General features: G+C 53.3%; 1 protein-coding gene across 3 annotated transcripts in view; it reads right to left on the bottom strand.

Moving 5' to 3' along the window:
* LOC119970772 (pikachurin) overlaps positions 1-23301 on the bottom strand; it is a 179106-nt gene that overhangs the window by 21797 nt on the left and 134008 nt on the right. For all 3 annotated transcript variants that reach the window (XM_038805930.1, XM_038805928.1, XM_038805929.1), the window contains 8 exons: positions 23024-23124; positions 19533-19633; positions 17454-17598; positions 16620-16809; positions 15673-15798; positions 11798-12041; positions 10798-10909; positions 8977-9093 (listed from right to left, as the gene is read on the bottom strand). In XM_038805930.1, coding sequence (XP_038661858.1) covers positions 8977-9093; positions 10798-10909; positions 11798-12041; positions 15673-15798; positions 16620-16809; positions 17454-17598; positions 19533-19633; positions 23024-23124 — 1136 coding nt within the window. The remainder of the gene's footprint in view (positions 1-8976; positions 9094-10797; positions 10910-11797; positions 12042-15672; positions 15799-16619; positions 16810-17453; positions 17599-19532; positions 19634-23023; positions 23125-23301) is intronic.

The raw sequence follows: 23301 nt of genomic DNA, 5'->3' as shown, positions 1-23301 counted from the left end.
GTTGGTGATGAGGGATGGAGTTGGGGATGAGGGATGGAGTTGATGAGGGATGGAGTTGGTGATGAGGGATGGAGTTGGTGGTGAGGAATGGAGTTGGTGATGAGGGTTGGAGGTGGTGATGAGGGATGGAGTTGGTGGTGAGGGATGGAGTTGGTGATGAGGGATGGAGTTGGTGATGAGGGATGGAGTTGGTGATGAGGGATGGAGTTGATGAGGGATGGAGTTGGGATGAGGGATGGAGTTGGGGATGAGGGATGGAGTTGGTGAGGGATGGAGTTGGTGATGAGGGATGGAGTTGGTGAGGGATGGAGTTGGTGAGGGATGGAGTTGGTGAGGGATGGAGTTGGTGATGAGGGATGGAGTTGGTGATGAGGGATGGAGTTGGTGAGGGATGGAGTTGGGGATGAGGGTTGGAGTTCGTGATGAGGGATGGAGTTGGTGATGAGGGAGGGAGTTGGTGATGAGGGATGGAGTTGGTGACGGATGGAGGTGGTGAGGGATGGAGTTGGTGAGGGATGGAGTTGGTGATGAGGGATGGAGTTGGTGAGGGTTGGAGTTGGTGATGAGGGTTGGAGTTGGTGATGAGGGATGGAGTTGGTGAGGGATGGAGTTGGTGAGGGATGGAGTTGGTGATGAGGGATGGAGCTGGTGAGGGATGGAGTTGGTGATGAGGGATGGAGTTGGTGAGGGATGGAGTTGGTGATGAGGGATGGAGTTGGTGAGGGATGGAGTTGGTGAGGGATGGAGTTGGTGAGGGATGGAGTTGGTGATGAGGGATGGAGTTGGTGATGAGGGATGGAGTTGGTGAGGGATGGAGTTGGGGATGAGGGATGGAGTTGGTGATGAGGGATGGAGTTGGTGATGAGGGACGGATTTGGTGATGAGGGATGGAGTTGGTGACGGATGGAGGTGGTGAGGGATGGAGTTGGTGAGGGATGGAGTTGGTGATGAGGGATGGAGTTGGTGAGGGTTGGAGTTGGTGATGAGGGTTGGAGTTGGTGATGAGGGATGGAGTTGGTGATGAGGGATGGAGTTGGTGACGAGGGATGGAGTTGGTGATGAGGGATGGAGGTGGTGAGGGATGGAGTTGGTGAGGGATGGAGTTGGTGATGAGGGATGGAGCTGGTGAGGGATGGAGTTGGTGATGAGGGATGGAGTTGGTGAGGGATGGAGTTGGTGATGAGGGATGGAGTTGGTGATGAGGGATGGAGTTGGTGAGGGATGGAGTTGGTGATGAGGGATGGAGTTGATGATGGACGAGTTGATGATGAGGGATGGAGTTGGTGAGGGATGGAGTTGGTGATGAGGGATGGAGTTGGTGAGGGATGGAGTTGGTGAGGGATGGAGTTGGTGATGAGGGATGGAGTTGGTGAGGGATGGAGTTGGTGATGAGGGATGGAGTTGGTGATGAGGGATGGAGTTGGTGAGGGATGGAGTTGGTGATGAGGGATGGAGTTGATGATGGACGGAGTTGATGATGAGGGATGGAGTTGGTGAGGGATGGAGTTGGTGATGAGGGATGGAGTTGGTGAGGGATGGAGTTGGTGAGGGATGGAGTTGGTGATGAGGGATGGAGTTGGTGAGGGATGGAGTTGGTGATGAGGGATGGAGTTGGTGATGAGGGTTGGAGTTGGTGATGAGGGATGGAGTTGGTGATGAGGGATGGAGTTGGTGATGAGGGATGGAGTTGGTGATGAGGGATGGAGTTGGTGATGAGGGATGGAGTTGATGATGAGGGATGAGTTGGTGATGAGGGATGGAGTTGGTGATGAGGGATGGAGTTGGTGGTGAGGGATGGAGTTGGTGATGAGGGTTGGAGTTGGTGAGGGATGGAGTTGGTGATAAGGGTTGGAGTTGGTGATGAGGGATAGAGTTGGTGATGAGGGATGGAGTTGGTGATGAGGGATGGAGTTGGTGAGGGATGGAGTTGGTGATGAGGGATGAGGTTGGTGATGAGGGATGGAGTTGGTGATGAGGGATGGAGTTGGTGAGGGTTGGAGTTGGTGAGGGATGGAGTTGGTGATAAGGATTGGAGTTGGTGAGGGTTGGAGTTGGTGCGGGATGGAGTTGGTGATGAGGGTTGGAGTTGGTGATGAGGGTTGGAGTTGGTGAAGAGGGATGGAGTTGGTGAGGGATGGAGTTGGTGAGGGATAGAGTTGGTGGTGAGGGATGGAGTTGATGAGGGATGGAGTTGGTGAGGGATGGAGTTGGTGAGGGATGGAGTTGGTGAGGGATGGAGTTGGTGAGGGATGGAGTTGGTGAGGGATGGAGTTGGTGATGAGGGATGGAGTTGGTGAGGGATGGAGTTGGTGATGAGGGATGGAGTTGGGGATGAGGGATGGAGTTGATGAGGGATGGAGTTGGTGATGAGGGATGGAGTTGGTGGTGAGGAATGGAGTTGGTGATGAGGGTTGTAGGTTGTGATGAGGGATGGAGTTGGTGGTGCGGGATGGAGTTGGTGATGAGGGATGGAGTTGGTGATGAGGGATGGAGTTGGTGATGAGGGATGGAGTTGGTGAGGGATGGAGGTGGTGAGGGATGGAGTTGGTGAGGGATGGAGTTGGTGATGAGGGATGGCGTTGGTGAGGGTTGTAGTTGGTGATGAGGGTTGGAGTTGGTGATGAGGGATGGAGTTGGTGATGAGGGATGGAATTGGTGACGAGGGATGGAGTTGGTGATGAGGGATGGAGGTGGTGAGGGATGGAGTTGGTGAGGGATGGAGTTGGTGATGAGGGATGGAGCTGGTGAGGGATGGAGTTGGTGATGAGGGATGGAGTTGGTGATGAGGGATGGAGTTGGTGATGAGGGATGGAGTTGGTGAGGGATGGAGTTGGTGATGAGGGATGGAGTTGGTGATGAGGGATGGAGTTGGTGAGGGATGGAGTTGGTGATGAGGGATGGAGTTGGTGATGAGGGATGGAGTTGGTGAGGGATGGAGTTGGTGATGAGGGATGGAGTTGGGGATGAGGGATGGAGTTGATGAGGGATGGAGTTGGTGATGAGGGATGGAGTTGGTGGTGAGGAATGGAGTTGGTGATGAGGGTTGGAGGTGGTGATGAGGGATGGAGTTGGTGGTGAGGGATGGAGTTGGTGATGAGGGATGGAGTTGGTGATGAGGGATGGAGTTGGTGATGAGGGATGGAGTTGATGAGGGATGGAGTTGGGATGAGGGATGGAGTTGGGGATGAGGGATGGAGTTGGTGAGGGATGGAGTTGGTGATGAGGGATGGAGTTGGTGAGGGATGGAGTTGGTGAGGGATGGAGTTCTTGAGGGATGGAGTTGGTGATGAGGGATGGAGTTGGTGATGAGGGATGGAGTTGGTGAGGGATGGAGTTGGGGATGAGGGATGGAGTTCGTGATGAGGGATGGAGTTGGTGATGAGGGAGGGAGTTGGTGATGAGGGATGGAGTTGGTGACGGATGGAGGTGGTGAGGGATGGAGTTGGTGAGGGATGGAGTTGGTGATGAGGGATGGAGTTGGTGAGGGTTGGAGTTGGTGATGAGGGTTGGAGTTGGTGATGAGGGATGGAGTTGGTGATGAGGGATGGAGTTGGTGACGAGGGATGGAGTTGGTGATGAGGGATGGAGGTGGTGAGGGATGGAGTTGGTGAGGGATGGAGTTGGTGATGAGGGATGGAGCTGGTGAGGGATGGAGTTGGTGATGAGGGATGGAGTTGGTGAGGGATGGAGTTGGTGATGAGGGATGGAGTTGGTGAGGGATGGAGTTGGTGAGGGATGGAGTTGGTGAGGGATGGAGTTGGTGATGAGGGATGGAGTTGGTGATGAGGGATGGAGTTGGTGAGGGATGGAGTTGGGGATGAGGGCTGGAGTTGGTGATGAGGGATGGAGTTGGTGATGAGGGACGGATTTGGTGATGAGGGATGGAGTTGGTGACGGATGGAGGTGGTGAGGGATGGAGTTGGTGAGGGATGGAGTTGGTGATGAGGGATGGAGTTGGTGAGGGTTGGAGTTGGTGATGAGGGTTGGAGTTGGTGATGAGGGATGGAGTTGGTGATGGGGGATGGAGTTGGTGACGAGGGATGGAGTTGGTGATGAGGGATGGAGGTGGTGAGGGATGGAGTTGGTGAGGGATGGAGTTGGTGATGAGGGATGGAGCTGGTGAGGGATGGAGTTGGTGATGAGGGATGGAGTTGGTGAGGGATGGAGTTGGTGATGAGGGATGGAGTTGGTGATGAGGGATGGAGTTGGTGAGGGATGGAGTTGGTGATGAGGGATGGAGTTCATGATGGACGGAGTTGATGATGAGGGATGGAGTTGGTGAGGGATGGAGTTGGTGATGAGGGATGGAGTTGGTGAGGGATGGAGTTGGTGAGGGATGGAGTTGGTGATGAGGGATGGAGTTGGTGAGGGATGGAGTTGGTGATGAGGGATGGAGTTGGTGATGAGGGATGGAGTTGGTGAGGGATGGAGTTGGTGATGAGGGATGGAGTTGATGATGGACGGAGTTGATGATGAGGGATGGAGTTGGTGAGGGATGGAGTTGGTGATGAGGGATGGAGTTGGTGAGGGATGGAGTTGGTGAGGGATGGAGTTGGTGATGAGGGATGGAGTTGGTGAGGGATGGAGTTGGTGATGAGGGATGGAGTTGGTGATGAGGGTTGGAGTTGGTGATGAGGGATGGAGTTGGTGATGAGGGATGGAGTTGGTGATGAGGGATGGAGTTGGTGATGAGGGATGGAGTTGGTGATGAGGGATGGAGTTGATGATGAGGGATGGAGTTGGTGATGAGGGATGGAGTTGGTGATGAGGGATGGAGTTGGTGGTGAGGGATGGAGTTGGTGATGAGGGTTGGAGTTGGTGAGGGATGGAGTTGGTGATAAGGGTTGGAGTTGGTGATGAGGGATAGAGTTGGTGATGAGGGATGGAGTTGGTGATGAGGGATGGAGTTGGTGAGGGATGGAGTTGGTGATGAGGGATGAGGTTGGTGATGAGGGATGGAGTTGGTGATGAGGGATGGAGTTGGTGAGGGTTGGAGTTGGTGAGGGATGGAGTTGGTGATAAGGATTGGAGTTGGTGAGGGTTGGAGTTGGTGCGGGATGGAGTTGGTGATGAGGGTTGGAGTTGGTGATGAGGGTTGGAGTTGGTGATGAGGGATGGAGTTGGTGAGGGATGGAGTTGGTGAGGGATAGAGTTGGTGGTGAGGGATGGAGTTGATGAGGGATGGAGTTGGTGAGGGATGGAGTTGGTGAGGGATGGAGTTGGTGAGGGATGGAGTTGGTGAGGGATGGAGTTGGTGAGGGATGGAGTTGGTGATGAGGGATGGAGTTGGTGAGGGATGGAGTTGGTGATGAGGGATGGAGTTGGGGATGAGGGATGGAGTTGATGAGGGATGGAGTTGGTGATGAGGGATGGAGTTGGTGGTGAGGAATGGAGTTGGTGATGAGGGTTGTAGGTGGTGATGAGGGATGGAGTTGGTGGTGCGGGATGGAGTTGGTGATGAGGGATGGAGTTGGTGATGAGGGATGGAGTTGGTGATGAGGGATGGAGTTGGTGAGGGATGGAGGTGGTGAGGGATGGAGTTGGTGAGGGATGGAGTTGGTGATGAGGGATGGCGTTGGTGAGGGTTGTAGTTGGTGATGAGGGTTGGAGTTGGTGATGAGGGATGGAGTTGGTGATGAGGGATGGAATTGGTGACGAGGGATGGAGTTGGTGATGAGGGATGGAGGTGGTGAGGGATGGAGTTGGTGAGGGATGGAGTTGGTGATGAGGGATGGAGCTGGTGAGGGATGGAGTTGGTGATGAGGGATGGAGTTGGTGAGGGATGGAGTTGGTGATGAGGAATGGAGTTGGTGAGGGATGGAGTTGGTGATGAGGGATGGAGTTGATGATGGACGGAGTTGATGATGAGGGATGGAGTTGGTGAGGGATGGAGTTGGTGATGAGGGATGGAGTTGGTGAGGGATGGAGTTGGTGAGGGATGTAGTTGGTGATGAGGGATGGAGTTGGTGAGGGATGGAGTTGGTGATGAGGGATGGAGTTGGTGATGAGGGTTGGAGTTGGTGATGAGGGATGGAGTTGGTGATGAGGGATGGAGTTGGTGATGAGGGATGGAGTTGGTGAGGGATGGAGTTGGTGATGAGGGATGGAGTTGGTGATGAGGGTTGGAGTTGGTGATGAGGGATGGAGTTGGTGATGAGGGATAGAGTTGGTGATGAGGGATGGAGTTGGTGATGAGGGATGGAGTTGGTGATGAGGGATGGAGTTGGTGAGGGTTGGAGTTGGTGAGGGATGGAGTTGGTGATGAGGATTGGAGTTGGTGAGGGTTGGAGTTGGTGAGGGATGGAGTTGGTGATGAGGGTTGGAGTTGGTGATGAGGTTTGGAGTTGGTGATGAGGGATGGAGTTGGAGATGATGGTTGGAGTTGGTGATGAGGGATCGAGTTCGTGAGGGATGGAGTTGGTGATGAGGGATGGAGTTGGTGAGGGATGGAGTTGTTGAGGGATAGAGTTGGTGGTGAGGGATGGAGTTGATGATGAGGGATGGAGTTGATGAGGGGTGGAGTTGGTGATGAGGGATGGAGTTGATGAGGGATGGAGTTGGTGAGGGATGGAGTTGGTGGTGAGGGATGGAGTTGGTGAGGGATGGAGTTGGTGAGGGATGGAGTTGGTGGTGAGGGATGGAGTTGGTGATGAGGGATGGAGTTGGTGATGAGGGATGGAGTTGGTGATGAGGGATGGAGTTGGTGATGAGGGATGGAGTTGGTGATGAGGGTTGGAGTTGGTGATGAGGGATGGAGTTGGTGATGAGGGATGGAGTTGGTGATGAGGGTTGGAGTTGGTGATGAGGGATGGAGTTGGCGGTGAGGGATGGAGTTGGTGATGAGGGATGGAGTTGGTGAGGGATGGAGTTGGTGATGAGGGATGGAGTTGGTGAGGGATGGAGTTGGTGAGGGATGGAGTTGATGATGAGGGATGGAGTTGGTGAGGGATGGAGTTGGTGAGGAATGGAGTTGGTGAGGGATGGAGTTGGGGATGAGGGATGGAGTTTGTGATGAGGGATGGAGTTGGTGATGAGGGATGGAGTTGGTGATGAGGGATGGAGTTGCTGATGAGGGATGGAGTTGGTGATGAGGGTTGGAGTTGGTGATGAGGAATGGAGTTGGTGATGATGGATGGAGTTGATGAGGGATGGAGTTGGTGATGAGGGATGGAGTTGATGAGGGATGGAGTTGGTGATGAGGGATGGAGTTGGTGATGAGGGTTGGAGTTGGTGATGAGGGATGGAGTTGGTGAGGGATGGAGTTGGGGATGAGGGATGGAGTTGGTGATGAGGGATGGAGTTGGTGATGAGGGATGGAGTTGGTGATGAGGGATGGAGTTGATGATGAGGGGTGGAGTTGGTGAGGGATGGAGTTGATGATGAGGGATGGAGTTGGTGATGAGGGATGGAGTTGGTGATGAGGGATGGAGTTGGTGATGAGGGATGGAGTTGATGAGGGTTGGAGTTGGGGATGAGGGATGGAGCTGGTGATGAGGGATGGAGTTGGTGATGAGGGATGGAGTTGGTGATGAGGGATGGAGTTGATGAGGGATGGAGTTGGTGATGAGGGATGGAGTTGGTGAGGGATGGAGTTGGTGATGAGGGTTGGAGTTGATGAGGGATGGAGTTGGTGAGGGATGGAGTTGGGGATGAGGGATGGAGTTGGTGATGAGGGTTGGAGTTGGTGATGAGGGATGGAGTTGATGAGGGATGGAGTTGATGAGGGATGGAGTTGATGAGGGATGGAGTTGGTGATGAGGGCTGGAGGTGGTGAGGAGGGAACAGAGTTGGTGATGAGGGATCGGAGCTGGGCTGGGAATCGGGAACAATGGCCTCAGTCTCCCTAACACCTCCTGGAGGAAATGTTTGCTCATCCACTTTTGGATCTCGGTTCAACAGTGGAGGAATCATGTGAGGTGCTGGCCAGATAGTGTTGAATGTTGTTAGCATATATACACACACACAGATGCACCCACACACATACAAACACAGATACACACACACACACAGATACAGTAACACATGCTCTTGTATTTTGACACACTCACAATACATACGTGCTCACATACACATTAACGCACAAACATTCACAACACATACATTCACATACACATAAACACATACACATAGTAACAACATGTACAGACACACACCCACCCGTACACACTTACACTGTGCACTCAGATGCATGCTTACACATGCACACTCACATGTTCTGTCACATGCAATACATGTATGGACACTCACTTCACCCACTTTCAACATCACATACATGCTCATTCACATTGTGCCCACACTCACACACACTCCAACGCACACACACGCACTCTCACACACGCACTCTCACACATGCACTCACACACATACAAACACGCACTCTCACAACACACACTCTCACACACACTCACACACTCACGCAAACACACAAGCATACGCAAACACACAGACACTCACTCACGTCCTCTCACACACACATACAAACATTCACACACACACGCACTCTCACCCATGCACAATCATGCAAACACACGCACCCTCATGCACACACTATCACACATACAAGCACACAGACATTCCTACACACACACTCATACACACGCACTCACCCACATGCACACGTGCTCACACGTGCAAATACACACACACACGCAGGTGCACTTTTACACACACACTAACTCACACTCAGTCACATACACACAAAAGGAAATACGTAAACACACGGGTGCACAACATACACAAACACACAAGGTGCTGACACACAGACACACACATTCTCAATAATGCACCATACAGGAAACCTGGGGATTTTTTTACTTCAGTAATTCCTCTGACTGCGTGGTGTGAGTTGGGGTTTGGGGGCTCTGTGCAGTTCAGGAGAAGACCGAGGTGGTGCCTTCACTGACTGAGAATTCACAGGCACCTCTTCAGGAATTAGCAGCGATCATTCGCCTTGATTCTAACAGATTGAATTCTTACATTCTGAATGCTTCCTGTGAAAGGTTGCAACACCTCAGAGTTCTTCCTTATGTTGTCGTAGTCGGGGATTCCTCCAATGAAGATATCGGTGTTACACTTAATCTGTGTGAATCCTCCCTGTTGGGAGAGAATGAAAAACACGTCACAACTCTCTCCCTCAGTGAGGGACACGACTCTCTCCCTCAGTGAGGGACACCACTCCCTCAGTGAGGGACACCACTCCCTCAGTGAGCGACACAACTCTCTCTCTCAGTGAGGGACACAACTCTCTCCCTCAGTGAGGGACACCACTCCCTCAGTGAGGGACACGACTCTCTCCCTCAGTGAGGGACACAACTCTCTCCCTCAGTGAGGGACACAACTCTCTCCCTCAGTGAGGGACACCACTCCCTCAGTGAGGGACACCACTCCCTCAGTGAGGGACACAACTCTCTCCCTCAGTGAGGGACACCACACCCTCGATGAGGGACACCACACCCACCTCAATGAGGGACTCCCACCCATGTCACCTCACTGTTACTTGTCTACTCTCCCAATGCTCAGGGGCTTAGAGCAAAGTTCCTCACCCCAGATCTCCTGAATAGATCGACATCCAGCTGTCTAAATGGCCAAGCCACCTCACTGAAGAAGACGTGAGATTGTCCTCCGAGTGGACTTTCTCCGTCATTCCCAACTGCACGGAGTGTTTTTAATTTATTCACGGGATGTGAGCATTGCTGGAAAGGCCGTCTGTTAGACCTTGGGAAGATGCCAATCGGATGCCTTCTTGAATCCAGCTTAGTGGCTTCTTCAGCCATTCCACATCATAGTGTAGCAGGAGACCATTCGGCCCATCGGGTCTGCACCGACCTTCCGAAAGAGCACCCCATCCAGACCCACACCGCCTGCACCCCAACCTACACATCTTTGAACACTAAGGGGCAATTTAGCATGGCCAATCCACCTAACCTGCACATCTTTACCAGTTAGGAGTTTACCTGATCTCACATATTGGCCAGAAGGAGTAAAGGCAGCAGATTCCCTTCACTAATCATAGATATCATATCATAGAATTTACAGTGCGGAAGGAGGCCATTCAGCCCATCGAGTCTGCACCGGCTCTTGGAAAGAGCACCCTACCCGAGGTCAACACCTCCACCTTATCCCCATAACCCAGTAACCCCACCCAACACTAAGGGCAATTTTGGACACTAAGGGCAATTTATCACGGCCAATCCACCTAACCTGCACATCTTTGGACTGTGGGAGGAAATCGGAGCCCCCGGAGGAAACCCACGCACACACGGGGAGGATGTGCAGACTCCGCACAGACAGTGACCCAAGCCGGAATCGAACCTGGGACCCTGGAGCTGTGAAGCACTTGTGCTGTCCACCATGCTACCGTGCTGCCCAAATCTGTTAATTAATTTTATTTAAGTTTCCCCAGCTGCCATGGTGGGGTTCGAACTCATGTCTCTCGTTCATTAATCCAGTAATAAAGCCTGGAATGTGGATATACTCCACCATGAAGTGCCATTACTGCACCATCTGACATTGTTTACTAAACCTGCCCCAAACATTATTCATTAACAAATTCCTACTCCACCAATCAGATTCCTCAGTGTTGCTCAGAGGGCTGGTTTAGCTCACCAGGCTAAATCGCTGGCTTTTAAAGCAGACCAAGCAGGCCAGCAGCACGGTTCGATTCCCGTACCAGCCTCCCCAGACAGGCGCCGGAATGTGGCGACTAGGGGCTTTTCACAGTAACTTCATTTTCAAGTGGAGGTTATTTGAGAAACCGCGTCCCCCTCCCCTAGTAGAATAGCAATAGCTGGAACTCACCTCGGCCATACCCTCGACAGACTGTTGGTCATCTACCTGCAGGATGCCATTCTTGGCCGTGCGGGAGACTTTCATCTCGTGCCATTGGTTCAGAGCGACAGGATCCTGACTCCTACCGAGTGAAATAGTCCAATCAGCCTTGGGAGAAGGGACGAGGCCATAACACAATAATTATCAGACGCGTACCATCGCGTAATAAATTGGGAGACACACCAGGTGCTGAGGGAAGAGGTGGGTGCATGAGGTTGGGTTCTGTGGCGAGGAGGTTGGGATGAGGGGTGGGGTGAGGGGGTGAGATTGAGGGATAGGGCAAGAAAGCGGGATTGAGGGATACGGGGGATTGAGGAATATTGAAAGAAGGTGGGGGTTGAGAGACGGGACAAAATGTAGGATCGAAGGATACTGGAAATAGCTGGGATTAAAAGACATGGGGAGAAGGTGGGACGAGGGATTTGGGGAAGAGGTGGGATTGAGGGAAGAGGGGGATTGAGGGATATGGGGAAGAGGAGGGATATGGGGAAGAGGTGGGATTGAGGGATATGGGGAAGAGGTGGGATTGAGGGATATGGGGAAGAGGTGGGATTGAGGGGAAGAGGGGGATTGAGGGATATGGGGAAGAGGTGGGATTGAGGGATATGGGAAGAGGTGGGATTGAGGGATATGGGAAGAGGGGGATTGAGGGATATGGGGAAGAGGTGGGATTGAGGGATATGGGGAAGAGGTGGGATTAAGGGATATAGGGAAGAGGGGGATTGAGGGATATGGGAAAGAGGTGGGATTGAGGGATATGGGGCGAAGGTGGGATTGAAGAGCATGCACAGAACGTGTGATTGAAGGATATGCGTAGGAGGCATAAATGTTTGTGCGGCATGAATGCTTAAACATTGAGCCACAGCTCGACACTAACCATGTGATTAACATCCTTTCCTTTACAATTGGGTAGAGAAGGGGAGCGGGGTGGATGGGTCACCTGCTGGATGTTTTAACGTTGAACTCTGACCTGATGGTAGCGGTCCCTGAGCCGCAGTCGAATCGGAACTCCACGTGCCTGTCCACTAGGTTGAGTGAGATGAAATCCTTGCTGGATGTGTCGTAGCTGTAGAGGATGACCCCATTGCTGACCTCAGGCCGGAAGCTAATCTGGAACTCCATGAAGGAGAGATAGTAATGGGGCTCCATAGGCCAGGGCAGGACAGCATAGGACATCAGGGAAGCATTGAACTGTGGGACAACCAGCGTGAAAGCTAGACAGCAGGAGTTATTGGAAACAAAAAAGGAATGTGGGGTTATAAATTGTGAACTGCTGGGGACAGAAACAGTTCTCTATTCAGCCAGAGACATTTAGAGTTACAACTGCATGAGTTTAAAACATGAATAATTTATTATCTCTTCCGAGCAGACTCTGTCTGCTGGTACATGTGGGTATAGTAGCCTCATGTGAACCAAATTCACAACGCATTCTTCAATACACTACGTCAATGTGGCCAAGATGGTGAAACACACACACACACTCACATCAACACACACACACTCAACCCCGCCAACATACACACACACTCAACCCCGCCAACACACACACACACTCAACCCCGCCAACACACACACTCACATGAACACACACACACTCAACCCCGCCAACACACACACACACTCAACCCCGCCAACACACACACACACTCACATGAACACACACACACTCAACCCCGCCAACACACACACTCACATGAACACACACACACTCAACCCCGCCAACACACACACACACTCACATGAACACACACACACACTCAACCCCGCCAACACACACACACACACACACTCACATGAACACGTACACACTCAACCCCGCCAACACACACACGCACTCACATCAACACACACACACACTCAACCCCGCCAACACACACACACACACACATTCACATGAACACACACACTCAACCCCGCCAACACACACACACATGCACGCACATATGCTGACACACATAAACACTCACAAACATACACGTGGACCCACTCACAGACACATTCACTCCCAGACACACTCTTACGGACACGCTAACATGCACACACATACACAGACACGCGCTCACTTACACACTCACACACAACCCTACACAACACACACACATTCCGTCACACACATACACACTCACTCACTCCCTCACACACACAATCATTAATTGTTCGAGCACAGGAGGCCATTCGGCCCATTGCGTCCGCACCGACTCTCCGAACGAGCATCTTGAAATGGTGCCATTGTTTTGCGTTTCCCCCGAACCCCTGCACATTGTTTCTCTTCAAATAATCATCTAACGCCCTCTCGAACACCTCGATTCAACCTTCCTCCGTCACACATCCAGGCCGTGCATTCCAGACCCCAGCCACTCGCTGTGTGAAAGTTTTTCTCACGTCACATTTGCTTCTTTTACAAATCACTTTCAATCTCTGTGACCTCTCGTCCTCGACCCTGTAATGAGCTGGAACAGTTTCTCCCCGTCTACTCTGTCCAGCCCCTTCATGATTTTGAACATCTCGATCAAATCTCCTCTTAGCCATCTTCTCCCCAAGGAGAACAGTCCCAACCTCTCCAATCCGTCCTCATCACTGAAGTTTCTCATCCCTGGAACCGTTCTTGTAAACCTCTCCTGCTCTCTCTCCAATGCGTTCACCTCCTCCCTATAGTGTGGCCCAGATCTGTGCACAATATTCCAGCTGAGGTCTAACTTGAGTCTTGTATAAGTTCAGCATAACCTCCTCGCTCTTGTACCCTGTGCCCCTATGAATAAAGCCCAGGATACTATCTGCTTTATTAACTGCTCTCTCCCCCTGTCCTGCCACCTTCAATGTTCTATACACATCAACACCCGGGTCCCTCTGCTCCTGCACTCCTTTAAAAATTGTAACCCTTATTTTTTATTGTCCCTTCATTTTCCTCCTACCGAACTGAATCACCTCACACTTCTCCACATTGAACTTCATCTGTCACCTCTCTGCCCACTCCACCAACTTGCCTGTGTTCTTTGCAGTTATACACTGTCCTCCTAACAGTTTACAATACTTCCCGCTTTTGTGTCATCTGCAAACTTCGAAATTGTCCCATGTATACCGAGATCTAGATTATTAATATATATCAGGCAAAGCAAGTAACCCAATAGCAACCCCTGGGGAACCCCACGACAAACCTTCCTCCAGCCCAGAAAATATCCTTTGACCATTATTCTCTGCTTCCTATTATTAAATCAATTTCATATCCACGTTGCCGCTGTCCCTTTTGTTTCGTGAACCATAACTTTTCCCAGAAGTCTGTTGTGTGGCACTGTGTCGAATGTCTTCTGAAAGTCCATGAGCGGAATTCTCCGACCCCCAGGGGATCGGAGAATCACCCGGGGCCGGCGTCAATCCCACCCCCGCCGTGTCCCGAATTCTCCGCCCCCTGAGATTCGGCGGGGGTGGGAATCGCACCGCGCCAGTCGGCGTGCCCCCCGCGGTGATTCTCCGGCCCGCGATGGGCCGAAGTCCCGCCGCTGACAGGCCTTTTCCCACCGGTGTGGTTTAAACCACCTCTGGTACCGGCTAGATTGGCGGCGTGGACGGGCTCCGGGGTCCTGGGGGGGGGGCGATCAGACCCCGGGGGGGGGTGCCCCCACGGTGGCCTGGCTCGCGATCGGGGCCCACCGATCGGCGGGCAGGGCCTGTGCCGTGGGGGCACTCTTTTTCTTCTGCGTTCGCCATGGCCTTCACCATGGCAGAGGCGGAAGAGACCCCCTCCCCTGCGGATGCGCCGGTATGACGTCAGCAGCCGCTGACGCTCTGGCGCATGCTCGGACTTACGCTGGCCGGCGAAGTCCTTTCGGCCCTGGCTAGCGTGGCACCAAAGGCCGTTCATGCCAGCCGGCGGAGTGGAAACCACTCAACAGCATTACCCTCATCGACTCTCTCTGTTACCTCCTCAACAATGCAATCTAGTAAGTTTTACCCCACAATTACACACACACACACACACTCACTCACTCACAATTCACAGACACACACACATGCACTCACACATACACACACTCACAGGTACACACACTCACACGTACACACATTCACATATGCACACTCACATGTGACACACTCACACGTAGACACACACACGTAGACCCACTCACATGTACACACACTCACACGTAGACACACTCGCACGTAGACACACTCACACGTACACACACACATACACACACTCACACGTACACACACACAGAGACACACTCACACACAGACACACTCACACATAGACACACTCACACATAGACACACTCACACATAGACACACTCACACTCACATAGACACACTCACACACACATAGACACACTCACACATAAACACACTCACACATAGACACACTCACACATAGACACACTCACACGCAGACACACTCACATGAAGACACACTCACACATAGACACACTCACACATAGACACACTCACACATAGACACACTCACATGTAGACACACTCACATGTAGACACACTCACATGAAGACACACTCACACATAGACACACTCACATGTAGACACACTCACACATAGACACACACACGTAGACACACACACGTAGACACACTCACACGTACATACTCACACATAGACACACCCACATACACACACTCACACGTAGACACACTCACACGTACACACACTCATACATACACACACACACATACACACACTCACATGTAGACACACACACTTACAAGCACTCACAGGTACATACACGTACACACACTCACACACACACACACGTACACACACTCATACATACTGACCAATGCCAACCAGAGTGGAATGATATTCCCTGTGGAGAGAGATGACGGATGGAGGAGACTCACCTTGCTCACAGTGTTTTCCCCGGAATCCCATGGAACAGAGACACAGGTAGGAGTCAGCTCTGTGCGGGACACAGGCCCCACCATTGACACAAGAGACGTTGTTACACAATCCGGTGCTGCAGTGGCCTAAAAAACAAAATCCCGGGTTTGGAGATTGGGGAGAGGGGAGGAGGAGAGGAGGTAAAAGAATGACAAAGGTTACTGTGTAGGAGCGAGAGGCACTTACCCCAAGAGCAAGATCTGAGTAACTCAGCGTAAATAAGGGGTCTGCCATTTAAGGTGGAGATGAGGAGGAACTACTTCCCAGAGAGTCATTCATGTTTGGAATTCTCTTCCTCAGGGAGCAGAGGAGGCTGGGTCAGTGAATATATTCAAGGCTGCGTTAAGACAGTGTTTCGATTGACAAAGAGAGGCAAGGGTTAAGGGGGACAGGCAGCAATGTGGAGCTACGGTCACCGTCAGATGGACGATGGTCTTATTAAATGGCACAGCAGGGCTGAACACAGGGGCCGAACTTTGTAAAGTTGCAGATTTGAGGGGCGGAATTCTCCGCAAGGCCCGACGCCGTCGTGAAACACGGAGAGGTACACAACGGCGTCGGAGGCTGCTCCTGTCCCCCTATTCTCCCCCTCCCCCCCACCCCCCCCCCCGGGACGGCTAGGGGGGCCGTGCCGTAAATCTCGGCCGTGGGCCTTGTCGCTGGCGTCAAGGCGGCGCGCCGAGAATGACGTGGCCGGCGTGCCTAATGACGTCAGCCACGCATGCGCAGGTTGGCCGGCTCCAACCCGCGCACGCGCTGTTGCCGTCTTCCCCTCCGCTGTCCCGCAAGACGTGGCGGCTTGATCTTATGGGGCGGCGGAGGGGAAAGAGTGTGTCCCTTGGAGACGCCGGCCCGACGATCGGTGGGCACCCCCACCCCCAGGTTAATCACCGTCTGTTACACGTACCTACGTCAGCCCCACTGACTGCCCGTCCGATAGGCCAGGCTCTCATGTTGACCCGCCTGCTGTTGATGACCAGAGACTGCACACAACCTTTGAACCCCCGGTTGGTCCCTGCCGCTTTGACCAGCCAATAGGCACTGGGCGCTCCACCAAGGTACAATGGGGAGCGGAACGTGATCTTGGTGTAGAGACCCTGAGGGACAGGAAAGTTTGGTCAACAGAGAGTGTAACAGGGCAGTCCCCTCCACTCACCTCCCTCCTAATCAACCCGGGGTAACACTCAGTCTCGCCCCTCTCCCCATCACCCCCTCGCCTATCCCCCTCCATCCGTCCATTTACACCTCCTGCACTTCCCCATCTCCACTTCCCACCTCGGTCACACATTTCTCCCCCTCCCTGGCCTCATGCTCTCTCCCTCCCTCCCCATCTCCTCCCCTCTTCCCTCTCCTCTCCCTCCTGTCTCCCGCCCCCTCGACTTTTGTCCATTCCCTCCACATACCCAACCCTCTTCTCCCTCCCCTTCCTCCTCCAGTCTCCCTATCCTTATCCCTCTCCCCTCCCTTTTCTAGTCTCCTCTTTTCTCCACCACCGGAGGTGGGAGATGGGGGGGGGAGGGCGGAAAGTGGGAAGGGTTGGGGAAGGGGGGGGCCCCCCTTCCCCAACCCTTCCCACTTTCCGCCCTCCCCCCCATCTCCCACCTCCGGTCTCCTCTTTTCTCCCCCCATCTCCTATCCCTCCCCGCTCCGGTCCTCTCCCTCCACGCTCCTCTACTCCCTCCCAATCCCCTCTCCCACTTCCCCTCCCTCTCCCCCTGCCCCTCCTCCTGGGGGTGGTTACCTTGGATTTTCCCGTGACTGGGGTGTCATTGTCCAACCGTAACCAGCCATTGATGCCATATCTGTAGATGGAGGCAGTGTGCCAACGTCCTGCCTGTACCCGACTCTCGCTGACCAGGACAGCCGCCCCCGTGCCGCAATTAAACCTGCAAGGAAAGAAAAGACTTGCAATGATATAGCGCCTTTCATAATCTCAATGATCGGTCAATCTAGTCACCATGCACAGCAAGATCCCACAACCCAGCGACCAGATAATCTGATGTTGAATTGAGGGACAGCTATTGGGCAGGACACCGGGGGGGGGGCCCGCCCAGCCCTCCTTCAAAATGCGCCCTGTGATCTCATACCCATCTGAGAGCCGACCTTCAAGGGTGCAGCATTGCCTCAGCACCCTGTGGTCAAACAATGTGGGGGAAGGGAGGTGAAAGGCAGCCATCAGGCTCTGTGCAAACACAGAGGATTGTGCGCAAGGGGGGTTCGACGTGGGTCTGTTTCCATGCAGAGGCTGTGTAATATAATAACATAGAAAATAGGAGCAGGAGGAGGCCATTCAGCCCTTCGAGCCTGCTCCACTATTCATTATAATCATGGCTGATCACCCAAGTCAATAACCAGGGGCGGGATTCTCTGACCCCCAATCGCTCGGGGCCGGCGTCAATCCAGCCCCCGCCGTGTCCCGAATTCTCCGCCCCCCCGAGATTCAGCGGGCCCCCCGCGGCGATTCTCCGGCCCGCGATGGGCCGAAGTCCCGCCGCTGACAGGCCTCTCCCGCCGGCGTGGATTAAACCACCTACTTTACCGGCGGGATTGGCGGCGCGGGTGGTCTCCGGGGTCCTGGGGGGGGGGGGGGGGGCGCGGACGATCTGACCCCGGGGGGTGCCCCCACGGTGGCCTGGTCCGCGATCAGGGCCCACCAATCGGCGGGCGGGACTGTGCCATGGGGGCACTCTTTTTCTTCCACCTTCGCCATGGTCTTCACCATGGCGGAGTCGGAAGAGACCCCCTGCCCTGCGCATTCGCCGGTATGTCCCCCCATTCCGACACGCCGGGACCCCCCACCCCGCCGGGTAGGGGAGAATCCTGGCCCTGATCTCACTTTCCCCCCCCCCCCCCGATCCCTCTTATGGGAGCATGGTAGCATAGTGGTTAGCACTGTGGCTTCACAGCGCCAGGGTCCCAGGTTCGATTCCCGGTTTGGGTCACTGGCTGTGCGGAGTCTGCACGTTCTCCCCGTGTCTGCGTGGGTTTCCTCCGGGCGCTCCTGTTTCCTCCCACAAGTCCCGAAAGACGTGCTGTTAGGGGAATTGGACATTCTGAATTCTCCCTCAGTGTACCCGAACAGGCGCCGGAATGTGGTGACGAGGGAATTTTCACAGTAACTTCATTGCAGTGTTAATGTCAGCCTACGTGTGACACTAATAAAGATTATTATTAGAAGCAGGGGGCAGTGGAAACTCAGGGGACTGTATATGTGCAGGAAACTGTGTATACACTGAGGTCTGTGTAAATGCAGGAGTAGTGTATCCACAGGGGATTGTGTAAGCACAGGGGCTGTGTAAACGCAAGAGGCTGTGTAAAAGCAGGGTCTGCGTAAACACAGGGGGATTCTGTAAAGACGGGGGACCATGTAAACACCTAAAACTTTTAAAAACCTGTTCTTTATTATTTATTTACGGGATGAGGCCTCATATAGCCCGTCCCTAATGGTCCTTCAGAAAGTGGTAGTGAGTTGTGTTCCTGAGGTGTTGGTTCTTTTTCATATTTTTGTAGCGGTTGAATACAATTGAGTGGCTATTTCAGAGGGCATATTGCAGAGTCAGCCACATTGCTGTGGATCTGGAGTCACGTGTAGGCCAGACCGGGTAAGGACGGCAGATTTCCTTTCCTAAAGGACATTAGTGAACCAGATGGGTTTTCACAACAATGGTTTCATGGTCACCATTAGACTTTTAATTCCCGCTATTTTATTGAGTTTAAATTCCACACCCTGCCGGGTCCCCAGATCAGTACCCTGGGTCTCTGGATTACTAGTCCAGCGACAATTCCACTACGCCACCGCCTTCAGGGGACGGAGCCTGACCTGAACTGAAGATGTCGGCGGATAATTGCGAGCGATAGGAAATCTCCGTTGCCAATCTCAGTCTCTCCGCAGTACAGCAGCAAACCATCCTCCACGTCAGCCTACAGGAGTGAGACAAGGCAATAGACTAGCATTAGAGGAAGGGTAATCAGAGAGACTGACCCCTGTGGGCGAAAGGGCAGAATCAGCCTCAGCTCATTCACCATCGGCAGCGCAGAGGGCCATTCAGCCCATCGATCCTATCTCGGCTCTTTGGGAGGACTGTTCAATTAGGCTCACTCCCTTGCCCTTTAACCTTTTAGCAGCCCTGCTAATTTCCCATTTCAAATACTTTCCCAACTCTCTTTTGAAAGTCGTTGTTAAATCTGCTTTCACCACCCTTCCAGTCAGCGGCTTTCCAATCACTGCCAATCGGTATCGTCTGGTTATTGATTCCCGTGCCACTGGGAACACATTCTCCGCATTTACTCGATCAAAACCATTCACAATTTCAAACGTCTCAATTAAATCTCTCCTTAACCTTCCCTGTTTTAGGCAGAACATTCCCAGTTCCGCTCGGCATTTTCAGATTGGGAGAAAACATGGAAAATTTGGGAAGCACAGAGCAGGTCAGGTGTTTAGAACATACAGTGCCGAAGGAGGCCATTCGGCCCATCGAGTCTGCACCGACCCACTTAGGCCCTCACTTCCACCCTAACCCCGTAACCCAATAACCCCTCCTCACCTTTTTGGTCACTAAGGGCAATTTATCACGGCCAATCCACCTAACCTGCACGTCTTTGGACTGTGGGAGGAAACCGGAGCACCCAGAGGAAACCCACGCACACACGGGGACAACGTGCAGACTCCGCACAGACAGTGACCCAGCGGGGAATCAAACCTGGGACCCTGGCGCTGTGATCGCGGGCCAGGCCACCGTGGGGGTACCCCCTGGGGCCAGATTGCCCCGCGCCCCCCCCAGGACCCCGGAGCCCGCCCACACCGCCAGGTCCCGCCGGTAACAGACCTAGTCTGATCCACGCTGGTGGGACCAGCACAAAACCAGCGAGACATCGGCCCATCGCGGGCCGGAAGCTTCGGGCAGCCCCGGGGCCCATTGAGTTGCACCGGTCCCCGCCATTCTCTGGGGCGGGTGGCGCGACTCACGCCTTGCCAACGTTTGGAGGGCCGGAGAACTCGGTGGCCAGCGGGGGCGGGATTCATGCCGAAACCCGCCGTGTCGGAGAATCCCGCCCCGCTACTCCTATCCTCAATTCCTCTCACTATGAAGGCCGCCATGCCATTAGTTTCCTCACCGCCTGCTGTACCTGCATGCCAACCCTCACTGCCTGCTGTACCTGCATGCCAACACTCACCGCCTGCTGTACCTGCATGCCAACCCTCACCGCCTGCTGTACCTGCATGCCAACACTCACCGCCTGCTGTACCTGCATGCCAACCCTCACCACCTGCTGTACCTGCATGCCAACCCTCACCGCCTGCTGTACCTGCATGCCAACCCTCACCGCCTGCTGTACCTGCATGCCAACCCTCACCGCCTGCTGTACCTGCATGCCAACACTCACCGCCTGCTGTACCTGCATGCCAACCCTCACTGCCTGCTGTACCTGTACCTGCATGCCAACCCTCACCGCCTGCTGTACCTGCATGCCAATCTTCAGCGACTGTTCCACCATCACACCCAGGTCTCACCGCCTGCTGTACCTGCATGCCAACACTCACCGCCTGCTGTACCTGCATGCCAACCCTCACCGCCTGCTGTACCTGCATGCCAACACTCACCGCCTGCTGTACCTGCATGCCAACCCTCACCGCCTGCTGTACCTGCATGCCAACCCTCACCGCCTGCTGTACTTGCATGCCAACCCTCACCGCCTGCTGTACCTGCATGCCAACCCTCACCGCCTGCTGTACCTGCATGCCAACCCTCACTGCCTGCTGTACCTGCATGCCAACCCTCACCGCCTGCTGTACCTGCATGCCAATCTTCAGCGACTGTTCCACCATCACACCCAGGTCTCACTGCCTGCTGTACCTGCATGCCAACCCTCACTGCCTGCTGTACCTGTACCTGCATGCCAACGCTCACCGCCTGCTGTACCTGCATGCCAACCCTCACCGCCTGCTGTACCTGCATGCCAATCTTCAGCGACTGTTCCACCATCACACCCAGGTCTCACCGCCTGCTGTACCTGCATGCCAACCCTCACCGCCTGCTGTACCTGCATGCCAACCCTCACCGCCTGCTGTACCTGCATGCCAACCCTCACCGCCTGCTGTACCTGCATGCCAACCCTCACCGCCTGCTGTACCTGCTGCCAATCTTCAGCCACTGTCCCACCATCACACCCAGGTCTCGTTACACTTCCCCTTTTCCTGAACTGTCACCATTCAGATAATAATCTGCCTTCCTGTTTTTGCCACCAAAGTGGATAACCTCACATTTACCCACATTATATTGCATTTGCCAAGTATTTGGCCACTCAGCCAGCCTGTCCAAGTCACCCTGCAGCCTCTTTGCATCCTCCTCACAGCACACACTGCCACCCAGCTTAGTGTCGTCTGCAAATTAGGAGATATTGCAATTCTTTCATCCAAATCATTAATATATATTATGAACTACTGTGGTCCCAGCACTAAACCCTGCGGTACCCCAGTAGTCACTGCCTGCCACTCTGAAAAGGACCCGTTTATTCCCACTTTCTGCTTCCTACCTGCCACCGGGTTCTCTATCTTCGTCAATACATTACCCCCTCAATACCATGAGCTTTAATTTTCCTCGCTAATCTCTTGTGTGGCACCTTGTTTTTACATTTATGACACTAGTCTTAGACCCACTCTTCTCCCTTTTAAACTGGATGTAAAATTTAATCATATTGTGGTTGCTGCTTTTACTCTGAGGCAATTTATTAATCCTGTCACATTACACAATATGAAGTCTGATATAATCTGCCTCCTGGTTGGTTCCAGAGCACGCTGCTCCAAGATACTATCTCGGTGATGGAAGCGATGGTCCCCATTTCAGTTAGGAAGACAGATTGGGGAAGTTGTGACTGTTTTCCTTGGAGAAGAGAAGGTTGGGAGCAGGTGTGATGGAGGTGTTCAATATCACGAGGGGTCTGGACAAAGTAGATCGGGAGAAACTGTTCCCACTGGTGGAAGGTTCGAGAGGCAGGGGAGGTACAGATTTAAGATAATTGGCAAAAGAACCAACAGCGACACGAGGAGAAACATGTTCCCACCCCGACCGGTTAGAATCGGGAATGCACTGCCTGAGACAGAATTAGGTTAGGTTTTCATTTTCTCTTCATTCATTCACGGGATGTGGGCACCGCCGGCTGTGCCAGCATTTATTACCCATCCCTAATTGTCCTTGAGAGGGCAGTTAGGAGGCAACCCCGCTGCTGTGGGTCTGGAGTCACATGTAGGCCAGACCGGGTAAGGACGGCAGATTCCCTTCATTCATGACATTTCCGCGCAGTTTGACTCACCTTGAACTCAATGGTTATCTGAAACTTCTGGTAGGAATTCTTCAGCGGTTCAAAGGTCAGGTAGGAGTAACCGTAGAACTTTGGGTATTGAACTGAAACATCTGAGACGGAGTGGGGGGGGGGGGGGCAAAAGGGGTGAACACATATCAGTTACATCAACAGAATTGTACAGAAGCCAGCCAACAAACCTCAGCGGACCCCGCTACACATTGCCAGCTCTCTTCATGGGCGCGATTCCCTGAAATGGAGACTGAGTGTTCGCGCCGTTGCGAATGCCG

This window comes from Scyliorhinus canicula, chromosome 8 (assembly GCF_902713615.1).
Source record: "Scyliorhinus canicula chromosome 8, sScyCan1.1, whole genome shotgun sequence".
Classification (NCBI taxonomy): Eukaryota; Metazoa; Chordata; class Chondrichthyes; order Carcharhiniformes; family Scyliorhinidae; genus Scyliorhinus; species Scyliorhinus canicula.
Note: the sequence above shows the minus strand (reverse complement) of the source record. Positions and strands in the feature narration are given on the sequence as shown.